This window comes from Mercenaria mercenaria, chromosome 11, assembly GCF_021730395.1.
Source record: "Mercenaria mercenaria strain notata chromosome 11, MADL_Memer_1, whole genome shotgun sequence".
NCBI classification, from domain to species: domain Eukaryota; kingdom Metazoa; phylum Mollusca; class Bivalvia; order Venerida; family Veneridae; genus Mercenaria; species Mercenaria mercenaria.
Window position 1 is genome coordinate 20370967 of NC_069371.1, and position 23772 is coordinate 20394738.

At 36.4% G+C, this 23772-nt stretch overlaps 1 protein-coding gene across 4 annotated transcripts; it reads left to right on the top strand.

Moving 5' to 3' along the window:
* The first annotated feature begins 9065 nt into the window (after positions 1-9065).
* LOC123532441 (calmodulin-4-like) lies at positions 9066-17497 on the top strand. Of its 4 annotated transcripts, none has more exons than XM_045313874.2 (4): positions 9066-9216; positions 13923-14080; positions 15731-15819; positions 16513-17497. In XM_045313874.2, exons 2-4 carry the CDS (start codon positions 13946-13948, stop codon positions 16709-16711), a joined length of 423 nt encoding a protein of 140 aa, XP_045169809.2. In that variant the 5' UTR covers positions 9066-9216; positions 13923-13945; the 3' UTR covers positions 16712-17497. The 4 variants fall into 4 exon arrangements, with proteins under 4 accessions (XP_045169809.2, XP_053374674.1, XP_045169806.2 ...); XM_053518699.1 differs by lacking the exon at positions 9066-9216 and adding an exon at positions 9334-9357; XM_045313871.2 differs by lacking the exon at positions 9066-9216 and adding an exon at positions 12342-12559.
* Positions 17498-23772: the final 6275 nt, after the last annotated feature.

Here is a 23772-nt window from a genome sequence, read left to right on the forward strand (position 1 = left end):
GGTACTCCGCCCGTTTTAAGGGGTCAATGATTCTTCCCCCTGGGGAATTTTGAAATATAAGTATAAAATATTCGTCTCTGTGGCGTTTTGGGTCTACATTTTGAGAAAATATTATTTCCAAAAATGTTGGGTGCAACTTTGATGAGTATAAGTTACTAGTTAGCCAACAAGGGTAGGGTCTGGGGTGGGGGGAATCGGCTCGGGCAACAATCCATGCCTGTTATACAACTGGATGTTCAACTACGCGACACGAAGACTGTGTGTTGTACCAGCTGTGGAAAACGAAGATTTTCTATTAATCAGCCATGGGTTCTATATCTTTGTTTGGAGGTTTACATTTAAGTCATAAGGTAACTATCAAGCTTCAATGGTGGAGAAAGATCCTATGTGGCCCTCTGTACATTCTTTCAGGTAAAGCGGGAATTTTGATATTATTTTACTTTTAGTCTCTTAAAATTGTTTTGTTTAGTCTCATTCCCCTCATTATCCTGCTTTTCCGCCTACCCACACATAACCCCCTCTCTCTCCCCCCACCCCCCTCCCCTTCAAAAATGTAAATACTTATATTTTCTATTAATTGTCTTGGTGCTGTGTGTTTGTGTCTTAGATTTCTGTGTTGTTATTCACCCTGTTCCACACCCATACCCAAACCCCCAACAAACATACAACACTATTACCAAATCGTATTTAGTTAGAAGAAACCTCAGAATATTTCTGTTCTAAAACACTGGCCCTATTACAAAATAATTCACAAATATTTTTCTTGCGTGACTGTTCAAGCAAGGTGTCGAACTCAGGTGAGCGATCTAGGGCCAACAAAGCCCTCTTGTTGCTATACGTAACAGCACTTGTCATTAAGATAATTATTTCTATTACATAAACCTGTTAATTTTTCTTCCCTCAAAAAGTAAATATACACAAGGAATTGATAATCATAGTGTCAAATAGGAAGTGCGACATTTAGCGTTGGTGTTGCGACATATAACGGTGGGCAATTTTTTGCGACATTTAACGTTAAAGGTGCGACATTTAGCGGCAGACGATTTTGCGACATTTAGCGGTGGTTGCGACATTTAACGTCAACCTTGCGACATTTAACGGTGGTTGCGACATTTAGCGGTGTTGCGACATTTAACGTTGCCACAGAGAACCAAACGAAACATTTTGGAAGTTAAATGTATATTCTATACCTTTGTTATTTAAGAATTGTTTGATACATGACCAAAAGTCTTGTACGATTTGGCATTCCCAAAAGAGATGGTTCAAAGATTCTATCTCCATGTTACAAAAATCGCATAAGCTAGATTCGATTATTTTGCATTTGTGCATAAACTGATTAGTTGCTATAATCCTTTTAAAGGGAATTCCGATAGTTTTTTATGCGCATCTTTCTGCGCAGCCGACACTTTCTATGGAAAATTGAACTGAAGTCAACATTTGTTGAAACATGTTACAGACAGTCTTTAATATGAGAAATCTTGAATGAAATAACATTTTTGATAAGTTTTATCAGTAATCAAATGTTGATACTGGTTTATGTTGTATTGACAAGAATCATGCCTGACAGGTATCTTGCTATTTTTGTGGTTGTGTTTTCACATCGCATTTTAGTACAAAGACAATGTTGTTCATATAATGTAAGATAATTGACTTAGTACAATATCACCTTTCAGATTATTTAGTATTCAATTATAGAAAGAATTAGGAATTTTTAAAACTTTTTTGTAACTTCTAGCAGACATACATGTAATCAATTTGGCCAGGTTCGCGCCATTTTCCGTCCGAACAGGTGTTGTATTCTAGCGGTCTTAACATAAAAATTAGCCTGGTGACCCATACATTTTTAGCCATTTTTATGCTCACAATACAATTATCTATACACAAGAAAAACAGGAAAAAATTCTATGAAAGAGTTTTTTCAAAACTTAAAAAATATATTCTTCACTATGGGTAATTTTTCACTGAAAAAGGTTCACAAAAGTAAATATGAAACATTTTTTTTTCATTTGTACCCATTATTGTAAGGATAGAGTATTACAAATATGACTATGATATAAAGTAAGTATATAATAAAATCTGTAAAAAGAAAAAAACCTTATTGTGCTGTCTTGATGAATTTTTTGGTTGGTATTTATAAAAAAGCAGAACATTATGAAAATGTTGAAAAATCGCTAGCAGTTTCAGCAACAGTGGGTGTCTTCAAAACATTTTTTCACAAAAACAAGCCTGGTGACCTATTGTTTTTATTTGTTCATTGTTTTCAGCACAAATTTTCCTATCATATATGTGGATTTAAAAAATTTCTATGAAAGGAAAAAAACTATAGAAATTCTCTTTAAGATATTTATATTGGAAAACCCTTAATTTTGAGTCTATACAACTGGAAAAAGTCGCACTATATATCATTCTCAATCTAAATTTTCATAGACACTATTCCATTTAATTTCAGATTTGTTTATTGTCATTGTGTTTTGTTTTCTCTGATACTGTTTATATAGTAATTTATTTGTTTCTTAACTTTCTGAATAGTTGCAAATAATGTCTCTGCCTCATCATTTTGATTTTCATTTTTTAGCTTTTCCTTCCATTCATTTGGAATATTGTATAACTTTGTTGTTTCATATGAATACATCTATTATAACTGATAATATGTGTACATTTTGTAAAGAAGATGAAGAAACAATTATACATCTGTTCTGGTCTTGCACTTATATTCAAAATTTACTGCAAGAAGTGAAAAATGTTTTATTGAATAATGGTAACTGTTCAAATAAGAGGCAAAGACTTTATTACAGGAAATTGTGAAAAAAGAATTGAAAAACCTTATATTTTGTTCTTACAAATTAGGAAGTTCTCTTGTAAACGGAAAGAGCTTGTACCAACCTTTTATGGTTTAAAATGTAGCTTAAATTGTGCCTGGTAAGTATACAGAAGCACGAATATATCGTGAATTGTAACTTATTTTGAATAATTAATACAGCTTTACCATTTCTGCTTTTTTGGTACTTCTTTTGTATGTTTGCATTTAAAAATCTGATAGTTCATAAAGTATTTATTTAAGAGGGTTTTCCTTTAAAATAAGATTGAAAATAGACTTGCTGATATGTACATTACAAAGAAATGACATACACATACTTTTTTGTATTCTATTAGTAAATGTATTAAAACATCGATGTGTGTTTCATAAAATAAAGTACTACAAATTAATGTGTTCAAAGGTTTCAGTAGTATAATAATAGTATAATGCAATCTATGATATATTATATCCGGGTCATATACTTTGTAACATATATATTCTACTTTGTAATGTATGTATTTATGTATGTATGTATGTATGTATGTATGCATGCATACAATATTGTATATACATGTATGTTGCCTAGATTTCTTGGTATACATTAACATTTATGTATGGATGTATATTATGAATGTTTGTTAATTGTTTGTAAATTTAAGGAAGTTACCTGTGAACAAGAAATATCTTTAAAAATGATGGTCGGCGAATTGTAATAAGGAAAAGAGTTTATGAATTTTTCATCTAACATTCATCTTTCATCTAACAGTTTTCAAATTGCAAACCTAAACACCGCACTTTAACAATTTAAATGGTTCTCTTTTAATTTTTCGCAAAGGCTTCGTAGGGTTGCAATTTTGTTCGTTTATCCTTAGGCGGATAATTACAGCAGTAGTTCGATGAAGATTCATGAAGCGGTTCACAAAAAAAGGTCATTAAACGTGTTTATATTTTTAGCTAAATTGGTCCCTATCCACATTTGAAATAAAATAGCAGGAGACCTTACCATATTGTTACACATCGAGTTTGCTAAAAATCCATTATATTTTAGTGGTTAATGCGAAGAAAGTCATATCTGCTTTTAGCTATAGTGGTCCTTAATAGGGCCCAAGTTCGTATATAAATAAATTTGGAAGAGGACCTTATAATGATGCTCCAGACCAAGTATGACAAAGATCCACCAAGCTGTTCATGAGACGCTGTATAAAGGCATTTTTAGTTTTAGCTCTAGCAGCCCCTAAAAGGGGTCAAATGTCCCAGCTGAACAAAGTTGGCTGCGGGCCTAATAAAGATGCTACAAATCAAGTTTGATTAGAATACATGAGATTTTTTTTATTTATTATTTTTATTTATTTCTAAAATAGGCCAACTGATCCCGCTTTAACAAATGCATATTCGCTATTCATGAGTCTTTGGACTATGACGTCACACCTATAAAAAGTGAAGGTCAAGCAAAACATACAATTGTAATTATTTCAATATTTCTGTTTCATACGCAAAGTTTGACCGTAGTCATATCACATAGATAAACTGTATGCAGCGTACCTTCATTTCAGTGTAATGAGATTCAGTCATTATATAGCATATATATAATGAAACAGATTTCAACTGAGTTCAATATTTGCATACCATACTACAGAAAAATATTCATTTATAACAAATATATCAAGGCAAACAAGTACTCATTTTAATATGCAATCTGAATAAGTCACAAAAGCAAGAAACCTTTTCATATACAGACGACAATTGTAACAAGGAAAATCTTTTAAAAAGCACTTCTCTACATAAAAGACTCTTATCACACCCTTATTCATGTGATACGCAGACCGTATTCAGCTCTTTCTTTAATTTGATATATGTTGGTATTTGAACAGGTTTGTATCATATTTATTAAACTTACTTATCATTTTGAGATATATCAATATTCTTGCTAAATATACTGAGCCAAAGTTAGCTTTAAAACTGTGAACAGCGTCGTTTAGGATAAACGCTTTGTCTACATTTCTCTCAGCGTAGCACAATCAACAGAGTGAAAGAAATTGACACTCCCGTCCAATCAGGCAGAGTGTTGCATAAATCTTCCATTTTGATAAATTATCTATAATGCATTATCAAGTAGTTTGATTTGCAAACTGAAGTCACGTGGCATAGGTAACGAAAACGAATTTAGACGGCGTCGCCGAAAAAATATACTAAATGTGTACCTCCATTAAATACTTGCAACTACCCGTTCGGTTCTACTAATCAATATCTGGAACAACAGCAGGATTGCTGTGGCAACTTCTACAACATAACAGTAAGCAAAAGTGAGGCATTTAAACTGATTCCAAATACAGAATCACCCATTTACCAGAGCGCAGCGGCATGATAGTGGGATGATAGAACGCTGACATGATGATGACAGGATAGTAGACTGTTAGGATGGCGATGGAAAGATAGTAGAATAGTGGAAGAAAACTGGTAGGGTAGCGATTTTAGGATGGATATGATGATATTACTGCCGTTACACTATACTAATACCTACTATTTTTGTTATCGCCATCCTATCATCCTACTGTCCTTCCATTCTGACATCCTATCATCGCTGTTATATCTATACCCCCCTCCCCCCATCGAAGAAGGAGGGGTATATTGTTTTGCAGATGTCGGTCGGTTGGTCGGTCGGTCGGTTGGCCGGTGGGTATGTCGGTCGGTGGGTATGTACGTAGACCAATCGGTTTTCGGATGATAACTCAAGAAATCTTGGGTCTAGGACCATGAAAGTTGATAGGAAGATAGGTCATGACCAGCAGATGATCCCTGTTGATTTTGAGAGCAGTAAGTGAAAGGTCAAGGTCAAAGTGACCTGGAACAGTTAAACGGTTTTCGAATGATAACTCAAGAACGCTTGGACCGAGGGTCATGAAAGTTCATAGGGAGGTTGTTCATGACCAGCAGATGATCCCTATTGGTTACAACATACTTTATAGCTATTCTTCTTTATTCTATATAAAATAGACATACTTCCAATGGCTGCAGCACATATTAGGACCATTTTTATATGTCTGTAGCTTACATTTCCTTGAAGAATATTGTGAGAACTGAATAAAAATCAAAAGAAAACTGGGGTCTTGTTTGATGCAAGAACAACATTTTCAGTCAAACATAAACGCAAACTGCAAAATCAGCTGAAAATTTGACCCAAAATTGCAATGGTGGTGTATGATCTAAGTATCATTTGACCTAGAACAGTAGAACGTTTTTGCCAAATAACCAGACAATACTTTGGTCTAAGATCATATTTGATACGGAGGTCCCTTATGACTGGTAAATGACCCATTATTATCTATTTGAGGTCAGTACGTCAAACGTCCAGTGCACAGTGACCAAATAATTTCTGTTCCTTGTGCAGTTACTGAATGCATCAAGAGGGTGGGGTGCATTTCGTGTTCTACGAGCTCTTGTTTCGCACCATTCAACTATCAATATCAGCCATTTTGATAAAATGTTTAAACTCTCGTATTTAGCAATAAAGTTTCGGAATGATAGGATAGTAGAATGATAGTATGATAGTATAGCGATAGTAGGGTGGTAAGATAGCGATAGTAGGATATGATAGTAATGACGTCATAATATTATCCTACCATCTCCATCCTGTTATCCTAAAACCCTACCATTCTACTATCCTACCATCACACTTTGATCATTGCGTTGATACAATATGACTGCAACAGGATTCCGTACTCAAATGATATTTATAGACATGAAGCTCAAAATCAATTTCCTTCACTGTAGTTGTTTTCAGTTACTCGCCTTTTCATAAATTTAAAAGTAACGACATACCAAACGAGCAAACAGTATCTTTCTTTTTTATTGTTTAATGTCAATAACTAAAATGACGAGTACAAATTAGACTTTTAGATCAGAACTGTTTGACTTATCAGTGCACTATTGTCGTCCAAAAATATTTTTTTTCACATCACATTCTCTTTTTTCCCCATTTTTGTTTAGAAAAAGAAGAGAAGTTTGAGCAAGAAAACTGAGTGTTGTATAAAGTGGTTAGAAGAGTTCTGAAGTGTTTCCCAAGCTGTTTTCTTCTTTAGAACGCGACTGAATAAAACACAATCGGGGTGTTAAAAAGTGACGATTTAATACATGTCGATTTTTGAGTACTACTGGTAGTGTAGACATCATAAATATGACATTGTTTTGGCTTTGGCGGTGGCAAAGACAGTACAGACCAGACGGACACGTGGAAATAAGACAATTTAGACAAATAGTTTCAATTTTGTTTTTTACAAAGAAGATATGTATTTAATGATACAGACTGATTACAAACCAATTGATTTGCAAATTCAACGAATTCATATGTAAAGGAATGGAATTTTAATGTTGCTCTTAAAGCTCTGTCTTCCTAAGGACAATGCAAAGTTGTATGAGGTAGCTCTGATTCTTCAAGGTCTAGGAAAATCAAGGATTTTCAGTGGATCTAAGAGAATGTAGTTCTAAAGGGATTTTCAGTGGCTCTATTCCCAGGATTTCCAATGGCTTTAAGATTTCCAGTGGCAATCAGATTTCCAGTGGCTCTAAGATGTCCAGTGGCCCCAACAGGATTTTCAGTAGCTCTATGATTTCCAGTGGTTCTAATAGGATTTCCAAATTGCTCTAAGATTTCCAGTGGCTTAATGATTTCCAGTGGCTCTGACAGGATTTCCAGTGGCTCTAAAATTTCCAGTTGATCTGAAAGGATTTGCAGTGGCTCTAAGATTTCCAGTGGCTGTAACAGGATTTCCAGTGACTCTAAGAGAGCGTTCAATGGCTCTTACAGGATTTCCAGTGGCTTTAACAGGATTTCCAGTGGCTTTAACGGGATTTCCAGTTGCTCTAAGATCTCTATTGGCTATGACTGTTTTAGAGTTTGTCCTAAAAAATGTTGAAACAGTTACCTTGTGCTTGGTTGTATTTAACAAGCCTGGCTGAAACTTGGATACTTAAATCTTAACCTTTTGAAGAAGCTCAATTCATCTGCAAAACACTTGTTTATGAATATGATAAAGATTGAATCAATCGAATAATATCTTCGTAGTAAATTAATAAGTGATATGTCACATTATTAGCGATTTTTGTCTCAAATTCACAAATTCAGGAGAATGTATTCTGTTTGTCTTAGGTTTGACATTTTTCAATTGTGGTCTCTCTTACACCGTAACCTGTAAAACAGATGTGGCAACAGTTGTCGTTATATACGATCCAAGTTTTAAAAGATATTTCAAAAAAACATTCATAAAAGTTATTTGAAAAAAAGGCTGTAATAAATTTAACGTTTGTAAAAATAAGTTCTTGTTAATTTGAAGGACTTGGTAATGAATTTCACACCTTTTAGCACGTTTTTGTAACGTTGAAAGGTCAATGAGATTTGTCAACGTGATTAATACCGTTCTCCAAACAAAACAACCGACTTACTTTTCTAGATAATGGATTTTATTTTGTGTAACTTCGTTTAATGTTATGCCAGATACATGCAACCTATACTTCACTCTTCACTTTGCAACAACTAAGAATTCCAAGAGAACGTCATAGGATCCGAAACTTCCTCTCATTTTCACAGAATTATATTTCACCTAGATTCTTCGAAATTGGCAACCGGCTGTCTTACACACATGTTTGCTGCCCGCTGCTGTGAAGTGAAACGGACGTAAGATTAAGAATGGTGCATCTCTTTCTGTCAGTAAAATTATGTGTCTATTTTTAAAACTTTATATTGAAATATTTAGAGAACGTGCAGAATCGATTTCAAATTCTTTTTGATATATCTTCTTTTTTTGTACGGCCAATAACTTTAAAGATGTCGAAATTAAAAACTTATAAGAATTACCATCAGAGCAGAGTGTTTTAGTTATTGATTATTGATTAGATTAGAGGTCATGCTTCCTTGAGGAATCACCACAAAATCTTCAAATAAAGATATCGGTCAAGATATGATAATAAGAAAAAAATGTTCATAGAACATAATACTAGTACATATTTTAAAAAGAATTAAGTAACTAGCTTATCGGAAAGCTTTAATAACGGGAAGATGTTCTCTAACACCAGATTAGATATTTAACGACTGCAAGTATTTAACTTATTGAAGTATTCGGGTGAGCGATACAAGACCACCGTGGTAAGATAAATCGTTACCGTGTCCCACACTTACTGAAAAATTACAGTCACATAAATGTACTAAAATTAACGTCCAAAGCATAACGTATATTACTAATTGTGAATAAGACAATATCCCCAGGGTAAATATAATTAATTAATCCCGCCAAATTTATGTAAGTTAACGGTTACTGAAGTGAGTCATACCAAGATAGATAGTTAACAGCCCTTAATTAATAGATTTGTGTTTTAAACTCGAAGGAAAGAAGGAAATTAAATTTGCTGGCAGATCTTTCAAACAGGTGGGATTTTCATTTTTCTGCTTGAACAGACATTAAAATTCATTTAACGCACATTTTCGTCAAGGATGAATAATGAATACTATAAGATTGTGAAACAGTTTAAAAGGATACGATTATACTGAAAGGAAACTTATTTTATATGTAAATATTTCTACATCAAAGCATTCCCGGTGTTGCTTTCCGGATTAAACCGAACTTACCGGTTATTTTAAAAAAAAAAGTATTAAGATCTTTGGCATAACATTTTTAAGGCCGACTGGATGGATAGCACATTCTTTACCTGAACACTAGAATAACATTAAGTAATCGAAATATCGCCATGTTTTCTCATTTTCCCCCCAGCTTGCGATAAGTATTTGACTGTTTGTGTTTGGGACTTTTTTTCATTTGTAATGAAGGGCAGTTAACCTAACGAGTGTTCTTAGGTTTCTGCACCAGTACTTACCTGTTCTCCGCATGTAACTGTCAACTTCTCCACATGAAAAAGAGGTGAACGATGAAATAACTTATTGACTTCACATCAAATCGGCGCGAGAATATATGCTTCGACCAGGGTTAGAACTCGCGACCCAGTGTTTCGTAGATCTTCGCTCTTCCTCTTGAGTTAAGCGGGCAGGCTAATCTTAGGATAGTTTACTGAGATTTTTATGACGAATTAATTTGAGCGACAATATTCTTTAATCCTTTCGTGGTACTTATTATACATAACAACTTTTTAGAATAAAGTTAAATAAAGCCTTATAAATATGTACAATTAAACACGCATAAAATGAATCGAGCAGTTGTTTATTTATTACCATGTTATGTCAAGTAGATTGTGTTGCGGAAGCTTTAAAGTGCATTCACTCTTAAATAAAAAGAAGGAATGCATTATTGGCTGTTCTTTTAAAAAGTGATGATTAAGCAGCATCTCTTTCCTATGGACGTGTGTGGTGTGGCACTATTCAAGAAGACTTCTATGGACGTGTGTGGTGTGGCACTATTCAAGAAGACTCCTATGGACGTGTGTGGTGTGGCACTATTCAAGAAGACTTCTATGGACGTGTGTGGTGTGGCACTATTCAAGAAGACTCCTATGGACGTGTGTGGTGTGGCACTTTTCAAGAAGACTTCTATGGACGTGTGTGGTGTGGCACTATTCAAGAAGACTCCTATGGACGTGTGTGGTGTGGCACTATTCAAGAAGACTCCTATGGACGTGTGTGGTGTGGCACTATTCAAGAAGACTCCTATGGACGTCTGTGGTGTGGCACTATTCAAGAAGACTTCTATGGACGTGTGTGGTGTGGCACTATTCAAGAAGACTTCTATGGACGTGTGTTGTGTGGCACTATTCAAGAAGACTTCTATGGACGTGTGTGGTGTAGCACTATTCAAGAAGACTCCTATGGACGTGTGTGGTGTAGCACTATTCAAGAAGACTTCTATGGACGTGTGTGGTGTAGCACTATCCTATGGACGTGTGTGGTGTAGCACTATCCTATGGACGTGTGTGGTGTAGCACTATTCAAGAAGACGCCGTACTGAACTGGCTCCATTACCTTACACATGTTTTGCTGGTATAATGACTTTGTTGTAACATAATATTACTGAAGGAACAAGTACATACCCATCAGATGTCATATCTAACTATATCTTGAATAATTACATGGCGTGTCTAACATAACCCAACCTGCGCCCTCTAGATATAATTCCGTTGCATCTGAACTCCTCCAAAACGATAATATCACTATTTAGGTAATTGTATACAGATTGTGTGCTAAATAGTAAGCCACTGATCTCATATTCCGTACTAGCAATTTTAGTGCTAACATAATAGATAGCTCATTTTTGCAATTTTAATGAAACTTTCGTGAAAAGAGATGGTTACAAGAGGTCTCGTTTTTTGTGCCATTTCGCGAGCGGCACAACAAAACACGTTATGGCACCCCGCCGATTGTCGCCCGGCGCCGAACTTCTCTCCGCCAAACGTCGCCCGGTAAACATATCTCTCCGCTAGACGTCGTTTTGTGGCCTCGCCAAATGTCACCCCTCTAAACGTCGCCCAGTCGAATGTTCTCTTGCGCCTTCCTGAAAGACATGATGGTATTTTTTAAATTTGGAAATAAAAGGTAGTAAGATTTTAATATTTATGGAATATTAAATTATATTTGAAAGTACCTTATGAAGTGTTACCGAAGGATATTGCTCACTCTTACCCCCATGCCACACACAATCCGACAACACGACCATCAATTACAAGACTTTTTCATGAAATATAGATGACAATACGCATGCGTGACGGCATGCGTGCGTGCGTGCGTACGTGTGTCCTTCCGTTCGTCTGACCGTCCGCCCACGCGTCCGTTTAATTTATATCCAGATTATAAATTGTCGAACACTGGAAAACCACCATGTGTTTGTCAGTGAGATGGATTGTCGAGCGAGCAAACACCAGATACCTATCTGAAAGGTTTGTACCAAACTGGGGGTGAGGGAACTGGGCAAGCGTCATGGCAGAATATTATCCCCAGCAGTAACTTTATAACTTGTAGAGAAATCTTTTTTTACTTCCTCAATAATACAGCTAGTTCCATGCAAAATCCAGGCCATAAAGTCAGGCGGGACGGCGTTTTGCAGGGCGGCGTTCGGCGGGGCGCCATACTGACGTTTTGCAGGTCGGGTGAAGTTCTGCGGGGCGTCATTCGGCGTGGCGACATTTGGTGGGGCGCCATAACGACGTTTTGTGGGGCGACCTTTGACAGGGCGACATTCGGCGGGACGCCATAACAAAGTTTTGTCGTCAATTCACTGCGAAATAACGAAATGGCAGAAATCAGCCACGTGATTTCTGAACTCTGGTAGATCTCTGGTAGCATACGAAATAACCAAATGCGTGAACAAGGGCACAACAAATGTTGAAATTGCCAGAATTGCTATATTTCAGGTTCATTTACAATGAAGATCACTAACATAATGAATTATTGTATTTTTTCAGATGATACATAGCTGAGCAACCGTCACAAAACGAACACATAAAATAAATAATTGTAGTTAGAGCACTCCAGTTACACATCTTATATTTACTAATAAGTATTTTGTTAAATAACAATCGGTTTATCATTAGCTTCTTTAAAAGAGTGAACAATGACATATCGGTATAATATAATTCAAGGATTAAAACAGTAGGTGTACCACTAATTGTTAAAGGCAGACAACTAAACACGTACCCTAAGGGTAAATTTTTATTAATGAAGCAAATTGAACCGCAGTTGTTACTTTATAACTCTTTGTTCATAGATTAGCATTATACACTGATAGGAAAGAAGGAGATTAAACCTGTACAGGCCGATCTTTGAAACAGGTGAGATTGCATTTTTACACCACGACTGATTGTAAAATTTATTAAAACATTTCTTTTTCGCAAGGATGAATAATGAATACTTAGGTTGTTAACAAACCGTAAAAAGATATAGGATAGCATTGAAACGTGTCTTATTTTGTTCATAAAAGTTTACCTCAAAACATTCAGGATTATACTGAACACCGGTAAGAGTTTATCATTTATTTCAACTATTTACATTTTCAAGAGCGACAAGGCGCGTAGGTGTAAATATAAAATGTGTCATATGTTTACCTGAAGTCTTAGATAAAATTTAACTGTTTAATAATGTACATATCGCGCTGTATTCTTATTTTACCAAATTTTGATCGACATTGCCATGGTATTTGACTGACAGTGCCACTGGCACCATAGCAGATGGGAAGTACTGTACAACTTGTATCCTATCACCAGATATACTATGAGAAGCGTGAGCAGTGTACAAGGCATGATGGTATTTTCTTTCTGGTCTGCATGGTGCCAGTGGATAGTGATGTTTCGGTTATTTTTATATGACTTATTTATCTACAAGAAAGGAAGATTTCCCTAGTTTCTTTAGAGAGATTACACATCCATTCAATAAAAAATGAAAATGAAATTATTACATGGTACTTTCACTTTGAAAAAAAAACAGTGTATAATTTCCAATCTGCACACTTTCCTGTCATAAAAAATCATACAGTACGTATTTCAGATACCCTACATGTAACACAATAAACTATGTTTAAAAAGTGAGGATTTTTATGTAGTCACATTTATTTTGGAAATCCTGAATCAAGTGTTTGCAGGAGTTATCTTTCCTGTGGTTATTGCTAAAACACATATCAAGAAGCTTCAAAATTAAGGATTAAGCAGGTCTTTCCACATGTGCGCGTACTCTTGTTGAAATATCGTTGTGTACCTTATATGCAGTCAATAAAGATCAGAAGATAAGAGACAGTTGATAGGCCTTTTCATGTTATTGTTACTAGGACAGCTTCACTATATAACATTGACAAAAATACGGAAGAGTAATCAAGCTATATCAATAATATATTCTTTTTCTTTAAGTAATTGATTGAACCAATAAATATTTCTTCCAGTAACTTGTGTTATCTGCCAATTTGCACGGATACCTTTGCACTTGTTTGCCTAAGTTAATTAGTTACACATGTTCAAGACCTGAAACACACGTGTGGCGATGCTGTGTTTCTTTTAGAAGGAATAACAACGGACTGCTGTAAAAATGGGCGAATCGTTGAAGGGAAATAGTGTGTTCTTCTACAAAATGACCATATCATATTTAAAGCATCGAATCTGCAAAAATATCGCGACTGTGATATTGTTTGTATTTTTTATTTTTCAGATTTTAGTCCAGACTGCGAAGAAATGTCGTTGACGGCCGAACAGTGTGAAGATTTCTGGGCCAAGGCTGATGCGAATGGAGATGGCCAACTAACCATACAAGAACTAGCCCGCGCCGTCAGAAAGTACCATTCTGACATTTCTGACAAAGATTGTGCAGTGAGTTTCATAATTATTATGATAATTTTTTGTTGTCTTTAGGTCTTGCATAGAAGTATAAACAAATTTATTTTTATAGCTCTTTGAGTCTTGCAACGACGTCTCTCTCTCTGCACCAGTTTTTTAAGAATCACATGAAGATTAGCTGGCTATATAATTTTAAGGTATTAGGCCCATAATAGAGTACCTCCTTTTTGAAGAGTATTTAGTTCTTACCATAAACCTACATTGGCTGCAATTTTCAGTGGGGCGTAGGTTCAAGCCCCACTGAGTCCAATTTTTTTTCCTTATTTTCCTTTTTTTCTAGTAAGTTTTTACTTCTTTCAAGACTTGTTATTGATTTATTATACAAAAATGGGGAAAAATCATTTGATATGCGATTTCTTGCTATGCAAAGTGATTTTACCTCTGAAACAGAAGGGGTAGAGTTAGACATCTTTAAAAATAATGAGTTACATGCGGTAAAAGTTCTCCATTTTGTCTTCATTCTTTATATTACATATTGTGGAAGAAATGTAGGTAGGTTTTATTTCTGCCCCAAGGTTATTTTTGAATGAAGTGAGCAAAATTCAAAACAGAACCGCAGGATGCGACCTTAATTTTTCAATATTGGAGTTGGAATTCTGTCTAATTAAATCCGTTTACTCGAGGCACCCTAGAAAAAATGAGTTAAAAATCTTTACTAGAAAAAAAGTTTTATTTAAGTTTTATGATTGTTTACCGATAGTTTGATGATTCTTTCATAAACAATATTGGAATAATGAATTCTCTGCAAACGTTTTGGATAAAGGCCACCACTTTGAAATTTGTCTCTACTTGAGCTTTAGGAAATACCATAAATTACACAAAATTTATAAAAAACGGCACGGTAAAAGTTTTTAAAAATTTGCATATAAGTGCCAAGCAAGGTCAACTGTAAGAATATACCAAGCAAATGCCATTTTTTAAACATTACTTTTAGGGGCCTAATACCTTAAGATTAGTAGGCAAGTGTTGGAAAAAAGAATTTAAGTAAAACGTTAGCGAGCACTCTATTTACTAAACTGTTTCACAAGGTGTTCGTACACATGTATACAATGTGTATACACAAAGTCGGAATTTAGCAAACATGGCCACGTACGTCTGGCTGCCAACTATACCACAGTGAAACTGCTTGCAAGTCGCATTTAGCGCTAATCATACAGATTCCGCCATTCGCCATTTTACTGTTGACAAAAAGGCTGTCGCCATTTCACTATTGGCAGAAAAGAGATCGCCATTCTACTGTTGACAGAAAGCGTCATTTTTGTGACAGAAAGAAATCGACCCTTACTGACGACAAATAGGCTATACTCAAATAACACACATTCGGAGATATATCAATTGATCTGAGCAAAAAACCAGCTTAGTGCATTTGCAACAGCATGGATCCATGCTGTTCACTTTCAAAGCCTATTGCAATTAAAGAAACCGTTGGCAAACAACATGGATCTTTGACCAGACCGTGTGGATGCACAGGCTGGTCTGGATCCGTGCTGGTCGCAAATGCACCATGTTGGTTTTCTCATGGCGCGGCTCATTTATTTCTTACCTGTACATGCTGTATGCCGAATTTCTTTCAAAGTTTTCATCTCGCAATATCATTACTATTTATATTATTTGCCTTTGTAGAGTATGTTCTGTGGCCTTGACAAAGATGGCAATAAGAAAATCACCAAACAAGAATTTTTAGAAGAAATGAGGGAAAAGCCGAAACGCGGGTAAGAGTTTATGCATATATCTGCATTGAAAATTAGTATTAATACATTAAACACTTATCAAATTTTGCTAATTCGAACACCTGATGTACACCGGATCAGATTTGCTGTGAATCAAGCACATTTATCACAATTTATGCACCTGAAACTGGCGAAGTCAATTATTTTACATGAAATTTCTTTTATCGAATCGTCAGAAAGAGCTTTCGTCTGTCATAGGAAAAAAGGACATCATGTTCGAAAGTGATGCCATACACTCTTACTTTATTTATCACGATATTGAATGACCTACAAACTGGATTAGAAGTGAAGAGATGCACCGAGAAATAAAATTTGTACTTGAACGTGCAAGAAGAAATATATATCTGCAGGTACATTTCTCATTTGCCGGTGTAGGTATAAGATTATATTCAGGTATGTTTAGTACCTGCATTATAAGTAGCACCTGCAGGTACACTGTTATTTCTGCAGGTTTAACTCCGGAATGATCCTGCAGATATAAAGTTGTACTTGCAGGTACAGGTATATTTTTTGTACCTGTATGCACGTTTTATCCCTTCAGGTACAATGCAGACATGTACACAGATGTATATTTCTTACACATGTTTTAATGCGCATGTTGTACAATTTTTAGTATTTGTATTATTTGTTAACTGTTGACCCAAACTGTACACCATAATATTGTACATATTTCAGAGATAGGCTGTGCAGTTTGTTCAAGGAGTATGACGCTAACGGTGACGGAACACTGTCTCGGGATGAAGTCCGCAAACTTATCGTAGAATGCTTCAAAGGGAAGGATCCGGACGAGATCTTAGAAGAGTTTTTAAAATACACGGACACCAGTGGAGATGGACTCGTATCCTTGGAGGAATTCCGTGCTTTCTTTGGATAAACATTTTAACAAGATATATTGCTTAAAATGATAAAATCAATATCAAACCCACTATGGTTATTGCAATACATTTTGTTATATTAAGTTTTGAATTTACAACACGTGTACGAGTACGTACAGATATATCAGATATGTAGCAATATGTCTCTACGTGTATCCGATATAGCTGGTTGAGACAACTATATATTTACACACAATTTGTCCGTTGCACAAAGATATAGACTCGTTTGAAAGGCTTTCAGTAAAATTCCTTAAAGTAGATCAGTTTTTCTAGGAACTTGGAAAAGACAATTGTCACTTTTCAGTAACCTGTAGAACACATTTTGAGAGAGTATAAGTTATAGACTAGAAAAATTCCTAATACGAAGCGATTTTCAGAAAGGATGAAAACAGGCTCTAATGTCAGTCAAATGTCGTGTAATATGCAGGCTCTAATACTCAGACTGATCATTTAAAATTAGGAATATCAAAAAAAAAAATGTGTTTCGATACAAACGACTCTGGCAAACTTTTAATGATAAGCTATGTTATGGGCATTGTTCAATACAGGGCTCTCTATTGGCATTGGTCATGTTAAATAGGTCCTCTGCCTCCAAGCATTATTTCTGTTCTGAATCCTATAAACGTTTCCCTGTCTGTGCTGGCGTATGTATGTCAAACTTCAGTACATAAGTAACGCACATGACTATAGAAATGTAGGCCTACAGAAAATTGAAATGAAATGCCTAGAATATATTAGCTTATTGAATTTAATATTTTGTTATGAAAATAAATATTTTACTCAGATCAGTCTTGCTATCACTTGTTTACTCACATATTTACGTGGGTAATGTCCTGCTTCAAGGTAGTGGACCCGTGATGTCGCTCAGCAAGTTCCTTGTGATTACGTCAACAACGTTTCGCGCATATTTCCGTAAAAACTAGAGAATGCAGAACCACATAGTGAGAATACGTATTTTGCAGATTGTCATTTCGGACGAAAATTCATTTAACTTCAAAACAAATATGAGCCGCACCATGAGAAAATCAACGTAGTGGCTTTGCGACCAGCATGGATCCAGACCAGCCTGCGCGTCCACGCAGTCTGGTCAGGATTCATGCTGTTCGCTTTAAAATTCTATTGCAATTAGAGAAACTGTTAGCGAACAGCATGGATCCTGACCAGACTACGCGGATGCGCAGGCTGGTCTGGATCCATGCTGGTCGCAAAGCCACTATATTGGTTTTCTCATGGCACGGCTCATATGAGCTTTAGAAGCAACGCAGCGCTGTTTCTGTCCCGTCCCAATCATACATCGTAAATCAATGCAGTCCCATAAAACATTTTAAATGGGAATGGTGATTAAGGTGTCGGCCGAGGTTCAAGGCGGGGCTCTTGGGTTCGAGCCTACTGGGGTCACGACAACGTCTTCTCATATAACACCAGTTCTGGTTTTCTTAGGAAGCGGAATTTCATAACAATCCGGCTAAAAGTAATCCCAGCACATTGCGCCTCTGTAACTAGTTATCTTTGGGCGTAAATAAATGTTTGTTTCCGGTATCCCGACCTACCCTAAATTTTTGGCCCGACCCTAAATGTTTTTATGGCATTGGGGAATATTTTTTTCAACTTTTTAACAAAAAATTGCAAAACTGCACTTTTTATGCTTTAAACATGGCCAGTGATGTTAGAAATCAACTTACTGATGCTCTAAAGGCATAACTCCCTTATTTGTATTCATTTTTTGACACAAAAATAATTTCCGAAAAGTCTCCCTTAATAATAAAAAAATTTCTCCGACCTACCTACCCATTTTTTTTAGCTCACCTGTCACTTAGTTACAAGGTGAGCTTTTGTGATCACCCTTCGTCCGTCGTCCGTCCGTGCGTCAACAATTTATTGTCTGCACGATAGTGGTTTCATTTATGATTTTATTTTAACCAAACTTGCACACAACTTGTATCACCATAAGATCTCGGTTCCTTTCTTGAACTGGCCAGATCCAATTATTGGTTCCAGAGTTATGACCCCTGAAAGGGCCAGAATTAGCTATTTTGACATTGTCTGCAAAATAGCAGCTTCATTTATGATTTGAATTTAACCAAACTTGCACAAAACTTGTGTCACCATGTTACTATAAATAGCTTATTTAGTAACTTTTTATGCCCCCCCCCCCCCCCCCCACCCCTTCGAAGAAGGAGGGGTATATTGTTTTGCAGATGTCGGTCGGCCGGTCGGTCGGTCTGTAGACCAATTGGTTTCCGGATGATAACTCGAGAACGCTTGGGTCTAGGATTATGAAAGTTGATATGGAGGTTGTTCATGACCAGCAGATGACCTCTATTGAATTTGAAGTCAGCTGGTCAAAGGTCAAGGTCACAGTGACCTTGAACAGTTAAACGGTTTCCGGATGATAACTCAAGAACGCTTCGGCCTAGGATCATGAAAGTTGATAGGGTGGTTGATCATGACCAATAGATGACTCCTATTGATTTTGAGGCCATTAGATCAAAGGTCAAGGTCACAGTGTTCCAGAACAGTTAAACGGTTTCCGGATGCTAACTCAAGAATGCTTGCACCTAGGATTATTAAACTTGATAGGGGGGTTGGTCATGACCAGCAGATGACCCCTATTGATTTTGCGGTCAAAGGTCAAGGTCACAGCGATCCGGAACAGTTTTACAATTTCCGGATGATAACTCAAGAACTCTTGGGTCTGAGATCATGGAAGTTGATAGGGAGATTAGTCATGACCAGCAGATGACCCCTATTGTCAAAGTGATCCAGAACAGTTAAACCGTTTCCGGACGATAACTTGAGAATGCTTGGGCTTAGGATCACGAAACTTAATAGGGAGATTGATCGTGAACAGCAGATTATCCCTATTGATTTTGAGGTCAGTAGGTCAAAGGTCAAGGTCACATTGACCCAGAATAGTAGAACTTTTATGTACAGTGACCAAATAATTTGTGTTCCTTGTGCAATTTCTGAATGCATCAAGGGGGGGGGGGGGGGTGCATTTCGTGTTCTACGAGCTCTTGTTTATTATTGGCCATAGGGAAAAACCGAGACCATTTTTCTGTGGTACAACATGGATGGTATTTATAGGTGTATTTTGACATATCTGTACCTTTAAGAAAATTTCAACTATATTTTCTCATGATTCTTTTGATTGATCTTGATTATGATTTTTTGACCTTCCTGTCCTGAAGTGCAATGATAACAGGTGAGCGATATAGGGCCATTATGGCCCTCTTGTTTGAGCATGTTGCCGGAAACAACGATTTTTTTCAGGACGCTTATTTGTGGGTCTTTGTCAGTGACTCTGTCCATTATGGCATATATCAGCCCAGTGCCCTGTAATATAACGTTTAGTGTCCAAAATAAAATAATATGTTGAATAAAAGATAAAGTAATTTTGCTTTGCATGTAATGTTGTTGTTAAAAACGTGAAACTACTTTTACAATAGTCCATCAACTGGCTGAAAAAGAAAATACATTGGTTCGTTAGGATACTAGTATGTGCAAATACAATCGTACAATTCATGTAAGTATAGGAAAAGTTCATATTCGAATTATTTACATTTTTGGAGCCGATTGATCTTAAAAAAATCTGTAGAACTTATAACGAGTCAGTATTAGGTCGACCTTGCACAAAACGGAACAGAAAGGTCGGCTTACTGACAATAAAGATAAATATTGACATGGTTATTTTATACATTATGTGCACAGTCTGGGTTATCTCAAAATAAAATAGTTATCCTGTGGTGTTTTACTTAACGTTCTGATCCGCTATGCATGTAATGTTAATAATAACTGCAGGCGAGTAAGTAATTACAATACCCCCTCCACCCACCCACGCCCTTACACAGACACGCACACGCGCGCGCACACGCACACACACATACACACACGCACACAACAAACGAACAAACAAACAAAAAATAGATAAATAAAAACGCTCCCGCTTGTAAATGAATGAAATTTTGCAATTTTGATACGCAAGGTTATCACTGAACCATAAAGGACAATCAAGTATAGAACATAACTTGCTTATGTATGGTTTCTATTTTACAATTTATTTACTGTACTGTGATATCCTAAAGTAATGATTTCTGGACACTCCAAGGTCAAAGATGTAAAGGTCCTGTCCTCTTGTCTCACTGATGGTGGCGCTTTAAAATCCTGATTGGTAAGGGCGATAGTGCGATAAGGCGATGCGAAGGAACGGCGATATCCCTATCGTGTTATTGCATGTTCGCATCATACTATCGCGCTAGATCGTCCCTTTGACCTTAGGGCTATATGACGAAAGTGCAATATTGCGATTTTAATATCGCACTTTCATTCCGTGTCTTCGTGTTTTCTCACATCGTCCCTTCTACCTCATAGACCTATTACAAAAGTACGAGTGAGTCGAGGGACGGGGGGGGGGGGGGGGGTGGGGGGTGATATTGCGACAAAACCATGCGAAAACACGATACTAAAGTGTTCTTGACGTTGCGCCTTTGCACGTGTTCTCATCGTATTATTGGGCCATCCCATCGTAGATTCGCGCCTCTGCATCGTATAATTGTATTGAAATTATCAATCTACAGGGCGAATAAACGGCGAAACAACGGTGGTCCGTACGGTGCACGACATCTAGTAATGGTATTTAGGGCCCTTTAACACGTATATACCCACCCCATTTTCAAATGAATTCTTCTTTAGCTCTACCTCATTGCCTAGTAGTGCTGTATGCTTGAAAAAGTACAATTTACTCTGAACAATATATGCTGTCAATTCTTTCACTGTGAAAGCATTAAACTTCTTTTCATTATATTTACATCTATGGTCTAAGGTATTTCTCCAAGAATTCGTAGTTGCGAAAATGTTTAAAAACACGCTTATATAAGATAGAAGTTAACATGTTTTCGTTACCATAATTATATCTAGTATTTTTTGAAACACAATTATGACAAACTTTGAGAGAGAGAAAACAACCAATATATTTCAGCAGAAAACGTACAATCAGAGTATATAAAAAGCAAAAGTAATAATTTTTGATAGACTTAGTATACTCAAAGACCCAGTAGATAACTTTTAACAAACACCTAACTGTCAACAACTGGAAACATTTTGCCTGGTTTATTTGTAGCGGATGAAGATCCAAAGTCTCCACGTGCATTATTTCAGGCAGGAACGGGTACACCAACCTTTCGTAAACTGTAAAATACTTCTACACTACAAGCATGCAGTAAGGTGCGAGTTATTAGAGCCCCTAGCAACCTTGAAAAGAAAAAGGTAGTAACAGAAAAAAAAGCAATAAGTAATTAAACGTTCTACTTTAAAGGCGTTGAATAACAATGAGCGACTTCAGCTTACGGATTAGAATGATTCTCGCAATTTCTTACCCTGCCCTCCTAAAAGAAGAGCGGAATTCAATGGCAGGGTTGACTGGTTCTCATCCTCAAATGGTCCTGCGTAAAGAGCGGGACAGAAGCAGTTACTGTTAGGGCAAAGGCACTTTACAGGCGGGAGTGATTTATATTGGCGTGGCACCTACCCTACCCATGACTTTTTCAACTGACTTTGTGTAATGTTAAGTATACAGTAAAATGCACCAAACAGAACACACTAACATAGATTATCTGTCAAAGTTTGTTTAATGGTGTTGTCATACATAAAACTTCTGAATCTCTGAATGACAATCCGCTACCTGTAGTACGTTGACGTTATGACAAATCAACTAGACAGTATGAGGCTCGTCGCCGTCGTTTAAGTTACCGCGTGGCTTTAAAAGAATGTTCATTTTCAATGAAATATAAACCGTTTTGTGACAGAATATACTTTAAGTCAACATACTTACCACGCAAGTTTATATAACCGTTGACAAGTTCATCACAGTAATACGTTTATACCTTTGAAGATACTAGTTACCATCCTTGCATATACACTTTTTATAAAGAAACACAGCAACAACACTGAACTCAAATGCAAATAAATTTTAAATGTTTGAAAAAAAATCAGAACAATGAATCTTAAATAAGGTAGCTATTGGTAGTGTAAAGCCTGAGAAGAGAATCGGGCAAAGATAACACATTGCAAATATCATGACTGAGGACACAGGGCATGTTTAACACTAAGAATATTCAAGTGGTCATACTGTATTTAAAGCCTATCAGTTGTTAAGAAATTTTGCAGCAGTACGCAAAAGTTTCACTACTCTCTACACAGTTCAGTTCAAAATAAGTGTCCTACAGCCAGTCAGATATGCTGCATGCTGCTAGCTTTATACTACTCTACCAAATGCGCCAGCACAACAACATCCAAATATGTTCGTTAATTCTTTTTATGGACCAGTCCAGACAACATTATACAAAATACAATACCGAGTTCATAACCCAGCAATGTGTGAAAAAAGTGCGATTCACATTATGATAAAATTCCACATTAATATTGAAACGAGCCGCACCATGAGAAAACCAACATGGTGCATTTGCGACCAGTATGGATCCAGACCAGCCTGCGCATCAGCGGTCTGGTCAGGATCCATGCTGCTCGCTAAAAGTTTCTGTAATAGCATTACGGTTTGAAAGCGAACAGTATGGATCCTATCTAGACTGCTCGGATCTGGATCAATGCTGGTCGGAAATGCACTATGTTTTGTTTTCTCATGGTCCGGCTCAAATGTGAATAATGCGATTGAGTTAAGTTGCTGTGATTTTTGCTCTCTCCATTTTTTTAAAAAGGAAAATGTTTTTTGAGCGAAAATGAAAAAAAAAAAACACAACAACAGCTGCTACCTTTAGTGTTGCGTTGAATCAAGTTTACAAGTATACCCTTACATGGGGAGTTTCCAAAAGAATGTTAGCTATTCAAGATATTAAAGGATGGTTCATTGTACATATATGACACATTAACAAAATCAAGGAAGCCTCCAGGCCGCCAAGCCATCAGCTCGTACTAAAGAATGTTAGTAACTTTACTTGAAGTGTAAAACAATAAAAACTCAGACGAGCACATTATCAGTGACACTAAACGTATCTAACATTGTCAAATAAAGAACCATAATTGATGTTAAAACAATTTGAACACG